General features: G+C 42.4%; 1 protein-coding gene across 4 annotated transcripts in view; it reads left to right on the top strand.

Moving 5' to 3' along the window:
• The window catches only part of LOC126470232 (histone-lysine N-methyltransferase SMYD3), a 234,589-nt gene that overhangs the window by 170,140 nt on the left and 43,248 nt on the right, over positions 1-21,201 (top strand). For all 4 annotated transcript variants that reach the window (XM_050097926.1, XM_050097927.1, XM_050097925.1 and 1 more), the window contains exons 4-5: positions 14,921-15,048; positions 17,708-17,884. In XM_050097926.1, coding sequence (XP_049953883.1) covers positions 14,921-15,048; positions 17,708-17,884 — 305 coding nt within the window. The remainder of the gene's footprint in view (positions 1-14,920; positions 15,049-17,707; positions 17,885-21,201) is intronic.

The raw sequence follows: 21,201 nt of genomic DNA, 5'->3' as shown, positions 1-21,201 counted from the left end.
ACAGTACAATTTTTAAAAATAAACACAATTGCAATGAATGAATGTGCAGTAAAAACATATTATTGCAGCATTAATAATATAAACCATAATTAATTGTGTTACATATATAGAGGAGAAGGAAACTTTATTTTGAGTTTAGGAGGCTAAAGGAACCCTTTATATGGTGTCCTAAATAGAGAATCATATAAAAAATTGTAATGACAGTAATAGTAGCAATTATATTGAACAGTGTTGATAATGACAAAATTCCTTCTGGCTTCCAGGTGCATCAGGTGGTTTAAAATCAACGAGCTTTTGGCTGATGCTTCTCAGTCATATAGTCACGTTGCCTTCTGTGATGTCACTGGTGCTCGCGCCAGCACCATATGTGGTGATGCTTTTGTTGTGCGCCAACCATGTTCGCTTCATCCTTTCAATGGACAGATTCCAAGCTGTGCTTAGCTGCAAGCCACCATCTTTATTGAGGCTGTTGTCACAAATTTTTATCTCTGTTGCTTCTTTTATGATGTTATCACAGAAACTATTAGTCCCTCTAATAACAGATATATCATAAAATGCAATACAGTGTCTGCATGTTCTGCTATCACTTATTTCTCAGGATTCCGTAGGTGAAAACATCTCTCATGTTCTATACGGCACTGTTTAATAGTATGCAGTCTGTCAGACAGAAAACTGTCTACGCCCACAGGGTATTTTATATACTCCTGGCATTTTGAGGTCTACATTGTCTGTCACTGGCCTCAGGAGCTGTCAAATTTTCACTTGAGCCTTGAAGACGTAATTGATTTTATGCCTCTTTAGGAGCCAGCTAATCTTTCCTGTTACTGAGCCACAGAACAGCAAAAATGCAAACTTCTTTGTGTCTTCATCAGGGATATTCTAGTTATGGTAAACACTGGCCGAGTCACCCATATGCTGTAACGCAGTTGAGGGGTCAAGGAACAACAAGGCACCAGCTGTCTCTACATCCATTGTGAACTTGATGTCATCATGAACATTGTTGATGTCACCCAAGAATTATCCCAGCTTTTTTCATGCATGGGACCAGACAGTGAACGTGTTGCGGTGGGGCGGGGTCGGTTATCTGTGTTCTCTCTAACACTTATCAAAAGTCCACCTATGTTGATATGCTTCTTTCCGATGTCTCTTCACTCTGCAGTAGCAGATATGTGCTAGGCAGTGTAAAGCAGCGTTGATGAAACCACTACCTAATACCTACCACACAGAGGCCGCTTAACTCGAGTTGAAAGTCAGTTCCTGAAAGTTCATATTTAAAAAATCGGGCATTCACAGGTTGGATTCTGCTTGCAGAAGGCATTTAAAATTAGATTGAATCTGCTTTTTATTAATATGGAAACACATGAAATGGCTATCAAGTCCGTATTTAATATGGTAATGCTCTATCGTTTAAAGTTCACTGTCTGTACAACGTAGTTTCACTCGAAAAGCAGCCAGAATTTTTGCAAGTCCGACCCGACTAATTTTCATGTTCAAACAGTCACAGACTCACAACTATTCACAAGTTAAACATTCACTCATTTCAGTGGTCTTCTTAGTAAGAAGTGCTCGCCAAAGTAGTCCGTACAGAGCACGAAATATGCCACGCAGAATTGTTACTACAACCAGAAAGTTCACACACCCATAACTCTCTAATTATTTAATTTAGAAACAGCAAACTTTCATTAAAATGTTTGTAACTCCAGTCAATTCAGTCACGAGGTATTCGAACCACAATTAACACACTATTTCTTCATTTTTCAGAGCATTTTTATGGAGCTATTTAACATGATGTTATCCATAGACCAGTTAGCAAGCGGCTGTCTCAAACTACTTTACTCACTGCCCACTCCACTATATTCGTGTGGGAATATCTTAATTCTGATTGGCTGTTGGTCTAAACGACTGATCAGAATGTTCCTTCCAGATCATTCTCATGGCAAAACTTGCCTTATCCAATCAATAATATGATACTAATTAACATCATTAAAACTTCAACTTCTAGTATATTGTTTAATCAAAATAATTGAAGTATGAATTATTCTCCAAATCGATAAACTTTCATTCTGGCTGTTACAAAAGCAAGCTCACACCGACATACGTCATCTGAATCATGGTTGTACCATAACTTTCCCATAGTCTGTTTGTACAAGGTTTTATGAAAAATGACATATTAAGTTTTAACATATGTCCCACATACACTCTCTTAGTCATTCTCACGCACTCACTTAACAAAATATAATCGAACAATAATTTTGACCTATTTTTGTATTACGTTACGCACAGTGACTAAAGTGTTAAAACACACATTGGTTTGAGGACTTTTAGGTAATTATCTTTATCTCCGGCACTATAATAAATAAAAATTTGAAATTTTGACAGCATCATTCCATTAATAACAAAATGCTGTGTACTAGATTTGAACAAAATCAAATGATAACTAATATGGATTATTTAGATTCATAGAGGGTCTGAATCTTCAGATCAACTGAATGTTACTCTATGCAGTTGTCATGGCAGGCAGCGTCAGCTGCACTGTGAGCAAAGCGACAAAAAAATAAAGCCTTCCTGCAGCCACTGTACCAAACAGCTGCGTGCCTTACTGCAATGAATGTGATCTTGTAATAACTTGCTATGTTACAATGTCATCAATGTAATGATAAAAGCAACTATGCTTTAAGATATTCTCTATAGCAACATAAAATACAATGACATCAGACTTTGCTTAAATAAATCCACAACAGTGTCATCAAAACACTGGGAGAGCAGATGCATAGAACTTTTTATGGGAACACATGTGAGTAATGACACAACATCAGAGCTGAACATCATATCTCATTCTTCAAGATGCAAGAATTTAATTTGACTGATAAAGGTAGTTGTTTTCTTGATATGGTGCACACAATGACCAACGTGCTGAGTAAGGATGCTGGTCAGATGTTTTGTGAGTTTGTAAGTCAGCTATCCAATGGTGCTCTTGATTAGATTTGGGCGTGTGTTCGTCTTATGAACTTTTGGAAGACCATTCAATGCAGGTGGTCGAGGTATATGCAGGAGGAGATTTTTAATGACATTGTCTTCCAATGAAAACTGCTTGAGAAACTGAGACATATTCCTCATTATTCTGGATGGTGAGTCGCTAAATAATGTTTTATATGTCTGCCCCACCAGCATCAACCGAATCTATGCAGCATAGTTGTTCCATAATGATGGCTGTATTGCCCTTGTCAGCTGTCAGGACTACAATGAGAAAATCGTGATCATGTGAAGATCATTAGGTTCAGCACATCATGTTCAAGGTCAGCAGCTTGGATTTTGAAACAATGCAGCTCATTTGTAGATAAATTTCTTGTGCAATTTCACTGGGACTTGCAAATTGCTTTTACCTCACCACTCTCTGTGTCAGCAAGACAGATACTTTGTGGTAATGGTGCAAACTTAAGTCCCTTCTTAGAAACCAACATGGCACCCCCTGTCAATGTTTCTTTTTGTCATGTCAATAAATGTGTGTCCTGCTGTTTTACATTCTACCGCATGCTGTTGCTGTGAAAGCCAGCTGAATTTTCCTTTCTACCTTTTTGTTGTTTTCCTCTGTGATGACATCTCTCGTGCTACTGTGGCTGCATCAATCCAGTCCGAATGCAAAGCTGAGACTGGCTCTGTCAGATGCATGTGGACAGCCATTAGCCCATGACTGTCTTTATCCAACTACTTTCTGGCATGATGTATCCTCTCTTGCAGCAAGATGAAGCTGTCACAACGAAATACTCTCCTGGCCACAGCAAAGTTGATACGGTGGCTCACAACAGCAGAATGTAGAATCACCTTTTCTTCACACCAGTGTAGTAGGAAGGCTAGAGAGGTTAATAAATTAGCCTTCTTAACATGCAGCTTCCCAGGCATGCTGGGTGTCTCAGCCACTGGGACTGGTTTTCTGTGAATGTCCTCACTCTTAGTTTCAAAAAGACCCAATGTATCCTGTTCTGTACATCTAGAGATACTACACCAATGGTAAGCATAAAACAAGGTGAGGGAATAATAAATAAGGTGGAAACTTCAGAAGTTTTAGGTGTCCATATTGATGAGAAATTAAAATGAAAAAAGTACATTTTGAAACCAGTAATTTTTGAGAACATTTCTCATGGAGAAACAACGGTCTGGCTAAAAGTATTTTAAAAATGGATTACAAATAGTTGCGAGTACAAAAACTTTTATTTTGATGGTAACCAATTTTGCTCAGTATTTGAACATCCTCAGACCCTCATGCCATGATTGTAGGCAGTGGCAGTGAATGGAGCAGGAGTTGTGGCTCCATGAATATCAGTAGCGTTTTTGTGAAAAGAAAACATGTTTTTCTGCACTTACAATTTTATTGTCACATCAAACACAAAATCAAATCCCATTTCAAAGGTAGGATTGTCAATGAAGTTCAACACTTGTTATTGAAAGAATATTTATTACTGACATCGAAGTGCAGCAATATAGAACTGATCCCCTGGACGCAGAGTGCAGCCATTTATAGAATGTTCCAGAATGCTGATATTTATACAAACATAGAATATTCATGAATATACACACATTACAAACATAAGACTTTTCAAGAAACTTTGGGAACTTATAAATACTAAATAACAAATAATTGCTGGCGGTCATATTTGACCTCGTGACCCATTGCGCCCCATCCAATGACACTAGTCACTACGTCATGCTGCATGCACCACAGCTTGTGGCATTACTCTCTACCCTGCAGAACCAGTGACCCACTGGTTCAGAAATTCTTGTTGGACTCATCTGCAGCACCATTGATCTAGACCTTGTCAGTGGTCCTCTGTATGGCAGTGCTGGTGGGTCCTTGTGTTCTGGCCATGTCATGTCATTCTCTTCACTATGATGAGCATTGGAAAAAGCCTCTCTCATCAAAGAACCTCCCGCCATTGAATCTGTGCCTATGGACTGTAGGTAGGGCTCCATATGGAGGACATGGATAACATCTCCATGCTTTTGTTTTCTTGACTTCATATGCCATGCCCAGCAAGCGCTGAAGGATACGCTACAGTCCAGAGTAGTGCTATAGTAACTTTCCCAGTATTCCCACTTTCCGCAAGGCATAAAAATCCATACCGAGTTCCCCAGGCTGTGTCATTTGGGCCGGTGCTTGCCATTAGAGTCTCTTATGTCCATAGGTGAGCTAGCTGTCTTGCTTCTTCGGTCCAGATGAGGTGTTTCACATAATTATCCCGAGTATCATCAGACTGAATTGGGAGTAGTGTGTCCATTGTTGTTTCGGCCTCGCAACCATGCAGCAGAAAGAATTAAGTGAAGCCTTCAGTATCTTGCTTCTCTGTGTTATATGTGAATATCATAATGGGCAGTACTGCATCCCAGTCTCTCAGTTCGACATCTGTATACATCAAGAGCATATCTGTCAATGTCTTATTAAATGTCCTGTGAGGCCTTTAATCTTTGGATTGTAGGCAGTTTTCATCCTATGGGTGATGTCACAATGTGAATTTACCTCTGACACTATTCTCGACTCAAGAACTTTTCAACAGTCAGTTATCACATGGAGTGCTCCATGCTTCAAAATGAAATATTCTATAAGGAACTTCACAATTTATGAACCGATGGAAATCTGCACATCTTTGGTGACAGCATAGCAGATATGGTAGTCAGTGCAGACTGTTATCCATCAGTTTGTGTTTGTCAACTTCAGGAACCTCCCCAAGAGGTTGATTCCAATTCAGTGGAATGACACTGCTGCAGGTGGGATTGGTACCAGATTCCCTGGAGGTAATTGAGGCACATGCTTCTGTCTTTGACATTCCTTACAGTGGCTCATATAATGTCTAATGGATCTCTAGAACCATGGCCAGTGATATGTGCCTCCAATACTGTCTAGTGTGTTCACAAATCCAGTTGCTGTAATGTCATGGAAATACTTCAGGGACCGAGCGGGGTGGCGCAGTGGTTAGACACTGGACTCGCATTCGGGAGGACGACGGTTCAATCCCACGTCCGGCCATCCTGATTTAGGTTTTCCGTGATTTCCCTAAGTCATTCCAGGCAAATGCCGGGATGGTTCCTCTGAAAGGGCACGGCCGACTTCCTTCCCAATCCTTCCCTAATCCGATGAGACCGATGACCACGCTGTCTGGTCTCCTTCCCCAAACCAACCAACCAAATACTTCAGGATAGCTGGCTATAGTTGAGCTGCAATGATGAGCAACCATTTCTGTCCTCTTGGATCATGGTTCCTCTCATAGAAGCCTTCATTTATTAACTGGAAATCTTCTTTTGTTGGTTGCTCCTCCTTCAAGGCTTCTATGGTTTACAGCAGTGCTGGATCTTACTGCTGATCAGCGGCAGCGTCATTTAATGCAATGATGACTGACATTCTATCTGCACTGCTGTGTTCCATCAGAGAATTCCTTGAAAGGCGGTCATTGTCCTTGGGTTTGCATCTACTTTTATATACCACTGAGACAGCATACTCCTGAAGCGTCGGTGTCCGCCCAGTCTACCCGATGGATCTTTTAGGTTAGTCAGCCAGCATAGAGAATGCTGGGCCATCAAAACAGTGAATAGTTTGCCAAATAAATATGGCTGGAACAGACAACTGCAACTGCATATTGATAATGCTGTGGGGGAAGGCAAACCAAAGACTGCATTTTATTGGTGGAACATTTAGAAGATGCAATAGGTCTTCTAAAGACACTACCTACACTTGTCCATCCTCTTCTGGAGTATTGCTGTGTGGTGTAGTACCCACATTAGATACAACTGATGGAGGACATCAAAAAAATTAAAAGAAGGAAAGCTGGTTGTTTGTTATTGTGAAACATGGGAAAGAACATAATGGTTACATATGCAAGTCAGGGTGGCATTCATTAAAACATAGGCCTTTTTCACTGTGTCATGATTCTTTCATGCAATTGCAATCTTCAGCTTTCTCTTAATGCAAAAATATTTTGTTGGTGTCCACCTACATAGAGAGAAATAATCATTATTATAAAATAAGAGAAATCAGAGCTCGCACAGAAAGATTTAATTGTTCACTTTTCCAAGCACTGTTCTGGAGTGTAATGGTAGAGAAGTAGCTTGAAGGTGGTTCAATTAATCCCCTGCTGGGCACTTTATCATGAATTGCAGAGTGGTAGACGTAAGTGTAAATGTAAATGGAGAAGGCCCTCTTTCTCGGTTATAGACTAATTCATCTCAGACTTACTCTGGAAGCATAAGCTATCATGTTTTCGACACCTTTCTGAACCTGCTCTACAACTGTCCCTATTCCAAAACCAATAGTGTCAGTGTGAAGTTCTATCTTTGCATTCTCAGCATACAATGCTAGAATTGGAGATCATGTTAGCACCTCTGTTGTGTCTAGACAAGACAGCCTAGACACAATGAGAGGAAGCCGAAAGGCACGCGCTACGTTATAGCAGGGTGCGTGAGGTCTGAAACAGAATACGTAATGAATGCTATAAAGAAAAGTACGTAGCTTCTGGAATACTTAACTTTAATCCATCCTTTTTGGTACATCTGGAGATTGTGGCGATACAAGTGAGACTCTTTAGATATATGCAAAGTTACTAATGGCGCCTTGCTAGGTCGTAGCCATTGACTTAGCTGAAGGCTATTCTAACTATCTGCTCGGCAAAGGAGCGAGGCTTCGTCAGTATAGTCGCTAGCTACGTCGTCCGTACAACTGGGGCGAGTGCTAGTCCATATCTCGGGACCTGCCTTGTGGTGGCGCTCGGTCTGCGATCACACAGTGGCGACACGCGGGTCCAACATGTACTAATGGACCGCGGCCGATTGAAAGCTACCACCTAGCAAGTGTGGTGTCTGGCGGTGACACCACATTCCTCCCCCGCAAATCGGCGAACGGTCGTGTTATAAGGCTTCCGCCCACCGTGGGGAGGACCCCATGTTGACGTATGCGATGAGGTGGGGAGCCTAACAACAGGCGAGGGTGTGCCACACGCACCCGGCCATTCGGTCCGAGGGGAGCTAGGAAACGCCTGAAAACCTAGTCCAGAGTGCACGTCAACATGCAGTGTATGCGCCCGTAAAGAGACAGGAGGGGCCGAAGGGTCGACCTCCATTGCGTCGGGGTATCCGACGCGCGAAGACGTCATGTGGTCCGGAGCGGGCAAGAGTTCCATGGCGGAGGACAGCTGGTCACGGGAAGCGATCGGCGGCGCGTGACCCAGGGAGGCGCTTGGCGGCTGCAGCGAAGCGTCCACTGCGGGCGACACTGGCTGGAGGACAGGCGGCGGAGGCGGCAGCAGCGCGTCGCCATGGGGCAAAATGGAAGGCATCGTCGGTAACACCTGGGGATGAGGCGAGCCAGTAGATGGGTCCCCAGGGCGCTGACTGGACGGCACCGTCGCTGAAAGCAGACGGGGAGCGGCAGAACCCGTGCGATGACAGAGGCGCAGCTGATTGAGATGCCGACGCACCTCACCAGAGGCCCCCAAAACCAAATACATCGTGCGGCCGAGGCAGCGAAGAATGTGCCCTGCGAGCCAACGCCGTGAACCGCGAAAGTTGCGATAGAATACAACGTCGCCTGGAGCAAAAGCAGAAGTCTGCCGCTGCACTGGAACCTGATGCGGCGGGTGCAGCAAAGACATCAAGGTTCGATGAGGACGACCGTGGAGCAACTCAGCCGGCGAGCGACCATCTCGGGGCTGAGAGCGATACGAAGACAAAAAGAGCAACAACGCGTCCTCCCGAGAATGCGACTCTTTCAACTTCAACATCTGTGACATGAAAGTCCGGACCAATCGTTCAGCGGCACCGTTTGACTGAGGCGAAAACGGTGCGAATGTCAGATGTTGAATACCATTGGCCTTGCAGAATGACTGAAATTCTGCGGACATGAATTGTGGGCCATTGTCGGAAACAATAGTCTGCAGAAGACCTTCAATGCAAAAGATAGCAGACAACGCTTGGATGGTGGCAGATGACGTCGTGGAAGGCATCCGGACAACAAAAGGAAAATTACTGAAGGCATCTACCACAACCAACCATCTAGCATTCCAGAATGGACCAGCAAAATCGATATTCAAGCGTTGCCAAGGGGAAGTGGCTTTTGGCCATGCAAAGACTTTCCGCGGCGGTGCGGATTGTTGTTCGGCACACACCATGCAAGAAGAACACATTTTCGTAATCGCAGCATCGATTCTGAACCAAGTACAGTGCTGACGAGCAAGTTGTTTCGTTCGCACTATACCCCAATGTCCTTGGTGAAGAAGCCGTAAAACAGAGGACTGTAACGAACGTGGGACCACGACTCTGGACTGATCATTATCAGAACGCAACAACAAAACACCACGTCGTACAAAAAGTCTCTCCTTATGAGCAAAAAATCAGCGAACCAACGGATCCTAGATCCATGACTTAGACAAGGACCATTGCGTAGCAACAAAACGCAAAACGGTAGCAAGGACAGGGTCAGCAGCTGTGGCTGTAGCTACACGACGAAAATCAATCGGAAATGATTCGACCACTTCATCGGTTTCCGAATCAATGAACATGCAAGCAAGTTCGGAAGAATCGAATGCTCTATCCTCAGCAACAGGCAAACGGGACAACGCATCGGCGTTTCCGTGCTGAGCAGTGGACCGATACAAGATATCGTAGTGGTACTGCGAGAGGAAAATAGACCAGCAAATGAATTTCTGCGCTGTACGCGGAGGTACAGGCTTGTTCGGATGAAAAAGCGACGTCAAAGGTTTGTGGTCTGTGATGATGGTAAAGTGACGACCATACAAGAAATCATGGAACCTAGTAACACCAAACACGAGAGCCAAAGCTTCTTTCTCTATCTGTGAATAATTTCTTTGCGCAGACGAGAGCAATTTGGACGCAAAGGCAATAGGGCGATCATGCGACCCATCTTTGTGCGCAAGCGCAGCACCGATCCCGAAATCCGATGCATCTACCATCAACAAAAGGGGTTTCTGGGGATCAAATGGCGTAAGGCAAGTATTAGAAAGCAACGCCGATTTCAACTGGCGAAAGGCGCGTTCGCATTCCGTCGTCCAGACGAACAGAACACCCTTACGGCGTAAGCTATGAAGCGGAGCTGAAATGGAAGAGGCATTGCGCAGAAAGCGATGATAATAGTTAATTTTACCCAACACACTATGTAGCTGCTTCAAATTCTGCGGCGAAGGCAAGTCTTGTATGGCACGGAGGTGCTCTAGACTCAGATGTATGCCTTGTGCATTGATTACATGTCCCAGGTATGGTAAGTCACGAGCAAAAAACACACATTTGTCCTTCCGCAAGCGAAGACCATTTTGTCGCAATACCTGAAATAATGTTCATAGGTGTGCTAAATGCTCGTCTGCTGTTTTTCCGGAGATCACAATATCGTCCAGATAGTTCGCAGCAGTAGGGACTGACACACAAACAGTTTGTAAATATTGCTGAAACAATGCAGGGGCGGATGCACACCCGAATGGCAGTCTTTTGAATCGGTACAAACCCAGATGCGGGTTAACCACCAAGACGCGCTGGGATTCGGCGTCCACTGGGATTTGCAAGTACGCATCTGCTAGGTCCAACTTCGAAAAGTATTTACCCGGGCACAGTTTATCAAAAAGATCTTCCGGGCGGGGTAAGGGAAAAGTTGCAATCACGAGTTGTGGATTCACTGTTGCCTTGAAGTCCACACAAAGTCTCAGTTTTCCGGAAGGTTTTGGCAAAATTACTAAGGGTGAGGCTCAGAGAGAAGCTTGCACACGTTCAATTACACCTTGTCTTTCTAAATCATTTAATGTTCTTGCGACCTCATCACGCAATGCGTGGGGAACATTGCGCGCTCTGAAAAATTTCGGTTGCGCGTTGACTTTCAGTTCCAAATGTGCTTCATAGTTCTGAGCGCAACCTAAGCCCGGTGCAAAAATGTCTGAAATTCTTCACACAGATGAGAAACACTGAAGGCACAGTCTGATTCACCGATAGGACCTGATTTACTATAGACATGTTAAACAATTGAAATAAATCGAAACCAAACAAGTTCACTGCAGTAGAAGAACGAAGAACGTAAAATGACACAAGTTTTGTTTGTCCCTTGTATGTTGCAAGAAGGGTGCACTGTCCTAACGCAGGTATATTCTGACCTGAATAACTATTTAACTGAACATGTGCGGCACGCAACGGAGGTTTGCCCAGTTGTTTGTACGTGTCGTGATTGATCAATGAAACTGCAGCTCCGGTATCGAGCTGGAAGGGGATCACTGTGCCTTCAAAGTCCAAATCTACAAAAAGTTTATTGTCCTGCTGACGACAAGATAGACTGTCTCGTGCAATTTGAACTGATACAGGTACAGCATCACTTGCTAATTGACATGATTTCCGGCGACGTCGACGCACACTTTTTGTGGGACGAACACAGTCACTGTTAGAGACATTGGCACTGGACGAAGTGGAATTAAGTACATGAATGTCCATGGGTGAAGGTCCACGAGCCTGAGTGTCCTTGGTTCGATTCCGGCACGAAGCAAAGGGCCTGGAATGATTAAGAGTGTCTGATCTGAGCTTTTTCTGGCAAACACTTTGAACATGTCCTTTCTTATTACAGAAAAATCAAATAGCTTGGCGTGACGGGCAATTTTCACGCGAATGTCTAGTTGCAAACCGCGGGCATGATTTCACTGCATTTGTGTGCTGGCGCGGCACACCTGGTTTAGAGCGTGGCGGCAGCTGCGTGGACGTGCGCGAGGGCAGTTTACCGGGCCGTGCAGCGTGCCCGGCGGGCCGGTTAATGTTACACACGGCTGGCGAAGTTGCAAATGATTCCTGAGCAAAGTCAAGCGTGTCTTGTCTATCCAATATGTCTATCACTTGTTGAAGGGAGGGATTGACGAGTTTCAAAATCTGTTCCTGTATGCCAACATCAGAAACGTTCTGTGCTATTGCATCACGTACCATAGCATCTGAATAAGGGAGTCCACATTCACCCTCAAAAGCACAATCCCTTGTAAGGCCTTGCAATGTTGCAACCCACTCCCTATTAGTTTGACCGGCCGTACGTTTTGTACGAAAGAAAGTATACCTTTTTGCAACTACATTGACTGTTTCTTTGAAATAGACGTCCAATGCCGACAAAATTTCTTCGTAGGACAGAGTTGCTACGCCGCGTCGGGGAAATAATTTCACTATCACATGGTACGTTTGCACCCCTACACACGACAATAAGTGAGGCTGCTGCTCGTTACCTTGAATTCTGTAGGCGGCGAGATGAAATCCAAACTGGCGTGACTACTCCGTCCATGTTTCCGTAGCTGGGTCAAACGGCCTAAAAGGCGGTGCAACTGCGAGTTGTGGCTGCGGTAGTGGTGGAGCGGCGGCTGCCGCATCGTTTTGCAGTGCACGTTGACCCTGGACGAGCTGTCCAAGGGCATCCAATAATGCCTGCGTCTGCTGATTCTGCAAGCGATAAAATTCGGACAGTACATCTGGCGAAGCCATGACACAAGAAAATGTAAACAATTAGAAAGTACAAGACCCTTTCCGTTGACTCGTCACCAAAAATTGTTGTGTCTATACAAGACAGCCTAGACACAATGAGAGGAAGCCAAAAGGCACGCGCTACGTTAAAGCAGGGTGCGTGAGGTCTGAAACAGAATACGTAATGAATGCTATAAAGAAAAGTACGTAGCTTCTGGAATACTTAACTTTAATCCATCCATTTTGGTACATCTGGAGATTGTGGCGATACAAGTGAGACTCTTTAGATACATGCAAAGTTACTAATGGCGCCTTGCTAGGTCGTAGCCATTGACTTAGCTGAAGGCTATTCTAACTATCAGCTCGGCAAAGGAGTGAGGCTTCGTCAGTATAGTCGCTAGCTACGTCGTCCGTACAACTGGGGCGAGTGCTAGTCCATATCTCGAGACCTGCCTTGTGGTGGCGCTCGGTCTGCGATCACACAGTGGCGACACGCGGGTCCGACATGTACTAATGGACCGCGGCCGATTGAAAGCTACCACCTAGCAAGTGTGGTGTCTGGCGGTGACACCACAACCTCCTTAAGGACAAGGCAATATCTCTCTTGTGCCTTGTTCCAGGAAAATTTGGCACCTCCCTGTAATAGTTCTTGCAAGGGATGTGCCTTTGTACAGAAATTATTTATGAACTGCTGGTAGTATGAGCACATTCTGAGAAAAAGAAAATGTATGTATCACAAATGTGCTGAGGGATCGGAAAATCTGTCACTGCTCTAATTTTCCCTATTTCTGGATGACTTTATTACCATTCGCTAGTGATCCATCATTTTTATTTCTTGGGCAATAAAAAGGCACTTTTTCGGAAGGAGGCTGAGACTAACAGACTGAACACACTTCAACATGGTTGTCTGGCAGTTTAGATGTTCTTCAAATTTCTCGGAAAAATAATCAATCATGTGGTCTACAAGCTAAGCTGCAACCATTGTGCTGCATTCTATGTAGGCATGACAGCCAACAAGCTGTCTGTCCGCATGAGGGGCCACCGACAAATTGTGGCCAAGAAGCAAGTGGACCACCATGTTGCTGAACATGCTGCCAAACATGACATCCTACCCACCAACACCAGCTTTTCTGAATTGCACAGGTGGGAACTTTCCCTCCAATACATCCTACATTCCCATAACCCTCCTGGCCTCAACCTTCGTTAGTTGCTGTCCTCACCCATCCAGCCCCTTCCCTGCTCCCATTCCAGTGTTACACAGCTGTCATTCCACCACCACACCCAGTCTTTCTTTTTATTTTATTTATTTCTCTCTATTTATTTCCTTTTCTGCTACTTCCCCAACCCCCCCCCCCCCCCCCCAACCTCTTCCCTGCCTGCCGCCCAACCTCCAGCACTTCACTGTCTGCCATCCCCACCATACTATCCCTCCCTCTCCCCACCCCAGCCTCCTCCTTTCCCCCACCCAGTCGCCACTCCCATCATGCACTGGTGCTGCTGCTTGCAGTGTGGTTTCAGTTGCCTGAGACTCCAGTCATGTGTGAGAGTTGTGTTTGCATGAGTGTGTGTGTACATATGTGCGTGTATTGTTGACAAAGGCCATTGGCCAAAAGCTTTAAGTATGAAAATCTTTTTGTTGTGCCTATCTGCGACTCAGCATCTCCGCTATATAGTGAGTAGCAACTTTCCTTCTCATAATATTGTTACATTCCATCCTGGATTTTCCATTCTTAAAATTTTAATTTATTTTGGGACTGAGGCAGGGTTAAAAATTGTATAGTGATGAACATTAAGTAGTTAAGGGTTCTGACGGAAGTTTTCCTTGTCTTTGTGAGCTAGGTGTACTATTTCAGGTCTTTACACATCTGGTCATCTGAGAGGTGTGAGAACTTATATGAATTTCAGAAATAAATGGTAGGGACATAGAAAATGACTTAATAAACCCAACATAATCATGAAATTATTGCTTGTAGCTTCTGGTGTCACTTTGCAGTTTAAAGATACCAAGAATTAGCAGTTTCTTCGCTATGAAGACACTTTAGCTCAAGAAATTAATAGCTCCTAAATTGGTAGTAAGATGTAATATACTCATTGGCATTTGCCAACCATAAAGTATTGCTGAGAAACTTAAAAAGATTTGGTGCGATATGTAAAGAGGTATCCTGACAAGATGTTTCGCCTAACTCTGAAACTTAATTGTTGGTGGAAATAGTCGCAGAAATTTATTAAAAAAATGATATTTGAAGTAATTATAGTATGTGTCTACATGGTGATAAAAAATATGAATATCACAAATACTATACGAATTCAGTTTCGTAGTCCATAGCTGTAAGGGGCAGAGCTATTTCTGTGACGCTGAAGTTAACTGAAAATACTCTTACAAAGTATTTCCAAGGGACTGCAGCTATATTGGTATGTAAAGGCAGTCTTCTCATTCTTTCCTTTTCTCTGATTTTAGATTATCCTGACATAAAGAAGGATGACCAGAGAATGCAGCATTTTGCATCTATCTGTGGTGTTCTTCTTGACTATATAGGAGCAGCCAACTTGCCAAATCATGCCGAACTCATGGGAATATATGGAAGGGTGAGATGAAGCTGTGTTACCCATTAGGTCAGGTCGATTAGTTCTAGTTAGAATTTTCCTTTCTCATTAGCTGTTTAAAAGGCTGTATAGAATAAAGAACTTTATAGAGTGGTATGGGTTTAATGAAAGGTAATAGCCTTAAAATTATTCAGTGATATTGTTAATTGGTGTTGTTATTGCATCTCCACTGCTTGAATATAATAGAGTTGAATTAATGTACCGCTTTCATGGCCATTTTAGCTTTCTTTAAAATTAAGAATTTGTTGCTAATATTCAAACTATATGCAGTTTTTTTTGCAAGCCTTAATTATAGGTATGGTACAGATTTGTAAACTAAACTACACTCATGCTCATAAATTAAGAATAATGCTGATACATGGTGAAACAATGCTGTAGTGGGCGGTTTGCTGGTTTAAATCACCTAGGGGTATGACCATGCGGTGCATTTGACCTGCGGTCGTCACACAGTGGCGCTGGCAGCAGTCCACATATGCAGAGGTGTGTTGGTGAATGTCAGATTACGGTGCAGCAAGTAAATGTGCAGACGTTTTCAGATGTGCTAATGGTGGCTGTGTGTTGAAAATGGCTCAAAGAACATATATTGATGACGTTACGAGCAGTAGAATACTAGGGTGACTGTAGGCTGGTCAAACACAGCAGGTCATAGCACAGGCCCTCCGTGTGCCACAAAGTGTGATCTCAAGATTATGGCAACGATTCCAGCAGACAGGAAATGTGTCCAGGCACTACAGTACAGGACGTCCACGGTGTACAATACCACAAGAAGACCAATATCTCACCATCAGTGCCCTCAGATGGCCACGGAGTACTGCAGGTAGCCTTTCTCAGGACCTTACCGCAGCCACTGGAACAGTTGTCTCCAGACACAGATTCTACAGACGACTGAACAGACATGGTTTATTTGCCTGGGGACCTGCAAGGTGCATTCCACTGACCGCTGGTCGCAGGAGAGCCCGTAAAGCCTGGTGTCAAGAACATGGTCATTGGAACAGTGGTCCCAGCTTATGTTCACAGATGAGTCCAGATATAGTCTGAACAGTGATTCTCGTCAGGTTTTCATCTGGCGTGAACCAGGAACCATATACCAACCCCTTAATGTCCTTGAAAGGGGCCTGTATGGAGGTCGTAGTTTGATGGTGTGGGGTAGGATTATAATTGGTGCACGTACACCCCTGCATGTCTTTGACAGAGGAACTGTAACAGGTCAGGTATATCAGGATGTCATTTTGCACCAGTATGTCCGAATTTTCAGGGGTGCAATGGGTCCCACCTTCCTCCTGATGGATGATGATGCACGACCCCACTGAGCTGCCATCGTGGAGGAGTACCTTGAAACGGAAGATATCAGGCGAATGGAGTGGCCTGCCTGTTCTCCAGACCTAAACCCTATTGAGCACGTCTGGGATGCTCTCGGTCGCCATACCGCTGCATGTCTTCAAACCCCTACGACACTTCAGGAGCTCCGACAGGCACTGGCGCAAGAATGGGTGTCTATACCCCAGCAGCTAGTCGACCACCTGATCCAGAGCATGCCAACCCATTGTGCGGCCTGTGTACACGTGCGTGGTGATCATATCCCATATTGATGTCGGGGTACATGTGCAGGAAACAGTGGCGTTTTGTAGCACATGTGTTTCGTGACAGTTTCCTCAACTTATCACCAATACCATGGACTTATAGATCTGTATCGTGTGTGTTTCCTATGCGCCTATGCTATTAGCGCTAGTTTTGTATAGTGCCACATTCTGCAGTTATCCTTGATTTATGAGCATGAGTGTAGTTTAATGAGTATATATTTTCTTGCCAATTATAGATATCTTTCACATTAGTCTGTGTAGACCTCAGCTGTACTAATCTGATTGTTTGGTAACATCATGTAAGCAAGCAGACTGACATCTAATGAAATGTAACATATTTTATTGTAATTACTTTTAGCATTGTGTTATGTAGAAAAACATGTAGTATTTGTTCCATTAAATAATGGCATCATAAGAGCACCATTCACTGTATAACTGAGGCAATGAGTAGCCAAGAGGCACATAAAGATGTTAATTACTATACTTCATCTAGCGAGAGTACAGGGCTGTGGAACGGGGTCAGCAAAGGCAAATCATTACCTACCACTACCAAGAAGGATCAGTCTTATTTCGTTTTTCTTGCACTCGGGGATGCTGACCTCTCAGCCACAAAAACATACTGTCTTTCACCGTGTCGTTGTCTATATTATATCCAGGCATTTCCATCATTATATTAATTTATTCTACTAATTTAGAGCTCAGATAAACAGTATGAACTGTCAGAAAGTTGTGATTTAAATAATATATTAAAGACTTGGTTTAAGTTGTATTTGTCAAGAGAGATGGCGCATCCACTGAGTTTCTTAAGAAAAACTGTGTTGCATACATATCCAGGAACTAATTCCGATAAGGAAAACATTGAAAAATATTATTTACAATTATGAAGGCCTGTAACTCATCTCTGCCTCTCCACACTCTCATTTTCAGTGCCATTGTATAAATATAATTGTTCATGTTATTAATATGATGTATTAAAGGTATAGCAGTTTATTTTAAAATCAGTAAAAATGTGTGTTCGTGAATATTAGTGGAACATAATGTCTTTTTTTTTTTCTTTGTAGATGTGTATAAATGGTTTCAGTATTTTAGATCCTGAAATGCATGGCATTGGAACTGGTATTTATCTGGGTGCATCTGTTATTGACCACTCATGTTGTCCAAATGCAGTAGCAGTTTTTGATGGAACAAAAATATACATTAGAGCAGTGGAGGATATTCCTTCTCCAGATTGGAATAAAGTAAGTATCCCAAATAAGTGTACGAATTTCTGCCCAGACTCCCTTTCAGTAAAATATTTTTAGCCATGTGATTGAATCATGATGCCAATATTTCTGTTACTATTACAGCCAGCTTTCATCAAGGTGATTACTTGTAGGATGTTGCATTTGTATATGTACTATTGGCTCTCCATACCTCCAGTTGTCCTATGACAGAGTCATCGTGGCATCCCATGTGTTGAGTTAGTGATAGGATCAAAAGGGGAGGCACTTAAAGTCCTTTTTTCTCAGAGCTTTTGATTTCAGTTTTTATTGTATATTTTAGTGGAAGCTGCCATCACAGTGTAGTGTTACTTACTCATTTTCCAGGGACTTCCAAGAGTCTGTCAGTGCTTTATGCCCATTTTAGTGTAAAGTAAATAATGTTATAACTCTTCAAGAATAATTGCCTGATTGGCTGCTGATCACTAGCAACACATCCTTACAGATTTTGGTAGTCAGTTATTTTGTTATCTCATGACCTCCTTGGTGGTAGGAGGCTGCAGGGCTAAAACATGGGATTATCTAAATTGTATGAAACTGCTACACTTGTTTAAATGTTTCATCAGTTTTGATACATTGCTCTATATCAGCTATATGTAATGACCATACTGCAAAGTGTATCAGTAAAGACCAGTTCCCATTTTCAAGTGAGCTTGTAGACTCGTAACATATAAAGTTTATTGGTTGCGTCCTTACTAGTTTGTAGAAAATTTCTGTTTTTGCTTCTGTTAAATCTTTCTCACTCTTTCACTTATGCCTTGCTTGTATGATAAATCAGAAATTTCCTGTTGTCCTTCCCCAGTGTTTTCACATTGTTTCTGGTTGTCACGGTGACAGTTTGTCCAGAAAATTGTTATTTTGTGCTGGTATGTTGGTGACGACAAGAACGAGTCATTAAAGCACACTTTGAAATGTGTGGGTGATATGAATTTAAGAGATGATTTAAGAACTCAACAAATGCATGAAGTTTTGAACATGTCTGTGTCTGGCACATGAATGTCTCGTCTATTGGTTAGATATTGCACCTGCAAGTGTGTTGGCGAATTAATTCTATAAACTACGGATCTTAATGAGTATGCTTCCTTGGGTACCTTGGGCACTTCTATGACTTTGATGCAGGTGAATCTGGGAGAATGATCCTCTTGGCTGTGTGGCATTGTATTCAAGACTCCTTCAGTAGAGCCCATATGTCTCATTATCATGGCCTTGTATCATCTCTGAGTTATTTATACATGGGGTCTCTGAGAAGATGCCTGTCACAGTGCACATTGCACTGTCCTAAAACACACACACACACACACACACACACACACACACACACACACACACACACACACACACACACTTATCCTCTCTCTCCTGCTGTTCCTAATATATGTGAATGACTTGTTCTGTCAAAAAGAACATCGTTTGTTGCTTTGTTGCTGATGGCACAAGCATCGTGGTACATAATACATCAGTTGTTGAAGTGGGATTTGATGTTAAGGACATACTTGAGGAAGCTCTGGCATGGTTCACCACCAGCTTCCTTTCAATTTATCTTACAAATACTCATTCCATTCATTTCCACACAAAGCAGAAGTGTAATGACCAGTTAATAAATCAAGTGCACTTTTCTAAATTTCTTGGTTTTCAAGTAGATATTAGGCTGAACTGAGAATATCATGTTCTCCAGACACTAAAACTGTTGTCATCAGCAACACTTACTATAAAAGTGATCTCCCACATTGGTGGCTGCGTTATCTCATACAGCATATCTGGGCTATTTTCATTCAGTAATCTGTTACAGCATAATATTTTGGAGAAACGTGCCAGCATAATTTTTTAAAATAGATCATAATGCAGAAAAGTGCATTTCAAATTATGTGGGGCATCCCAGTTCAAAATAAATTGCCAACATCATGACCATAACCCTACAAGGAAAGACAATCTCAACTCTGAGCTGAAACAAAATGGGTCAAGTACTCTGGTCTCAAAATTTTCAGTTGACTCCCAAAGCACAAGAAATGGTATATATTTGTTTATTAATAATTTAAAGAAGTGCCTGCTTGATACCCCATTTAATACTTTGGAACAATTCTTTAGCAGTAGCAAATGAAACGTTTTATAAGACACTTTATGCACAGAATTGAACAAATCTGGTAATAGTCCATGGCAATAAGTTTTTTACTCTAAGGTGGCAAAGAAAAACTACTGCAGAACACACCACTGTTTATAAACTTGATTACTGCTGATGCATAGTTATTGTTGTTCTGTACATCTGTCTTATTCTTCTTTTTTTCTGGCCCTTATCCCATATCTGCACAGGGTCAGCCTATTAAATCTTGATTTGGCTTGTTGTTGTACACATTAGTATTTATATTCTGTGTATTGATATTTACATTCAATATATTATATTTTATGGATTGATATTTATATTTCATGCATTGAGTCGTTCCACATCCAAGTGCCTTGCTCGCATATATGGATCAATGGAACACACACACCATAAATAAATAAATAAAAATAAATATATTTCCTTTTTTATCTCGATGTTCAATTAATATATTATCAAATAGTCTCTGAAAACTGGGGAATAGGGACCCAGTAGCACAAACACACCTGCACTGACACATCAGAAATGGTTCCCTCTAAGGCTGCCTGTGGTATTTTTACTTATTTCAAAATACAGTCATAGGCCCACAAAAAATGAAATAAGTGTCCCACCTTTGGCGTTTTTAACTGTGCAGCTAGTTTGTAATCTGTCTCATGCAGTTTTAATACATTTTTTTTTTTGCTATAACCATAGCTAATTTTTAGAAAGTGCAATAAATAAGTAATATCAATAAGTTAAATCATGTATTAAAGTCATTGTTTCAGCAAAGTATGGCATATTTTGTGTCCTGAGAGCAACATACACTCATCAGGCTTAACTGAAAACAGTTTGGTTTCTTAGTCCTCTATTATCTGCCGCAGGCAAAAAATAGCTGTGTGTTATTGATGGTACTGATAATGTGATAAACTGATGTCAGTAAGTGATAACTGTGAGTCACTGAAAATCCCTTAACTGAAAACAGTGCAGGTCTTGAAATGCCCCAACAGATGAGGATATGGCATATCAGTAAGCAGCTGCCAAAGCATTCACTAATAAGTGCTAGAGTTTGTAACATTCCTGAAAATAAGCAGACGTTGTCTTAATACTTAGAACCCAATGTCAGTTAAAGCCTTATGCTGACAGAAACCTAATCTGTGAGACAGACTTAAGTGTTAAGGAAGTGTTTAATTGCCTAGAATGGGAAATTCAGTAGTTAGAAAAA

Source organism: Schistocerca serialis, chromosome 3 (genome assembly GCF_023864345.2).
Source record: "Schistocerca serialis cubense isolate TAMUIC-IGC-003099 chromosome 3, iqSchSeri2.2, whole genome shotgun sequence".
Taxonomy (NCBI): domain Eukaryota; kingdom Metazoa; phylum Arthropoda; class Insecta; order Orthoptera; family Acrididae; genus Schistocerca; species Schistocerca serialis.
Note: the sequence above shows the minus strand (reverse complement) of the source record. Positions and strands in the feature narration are given on the sequence as shown.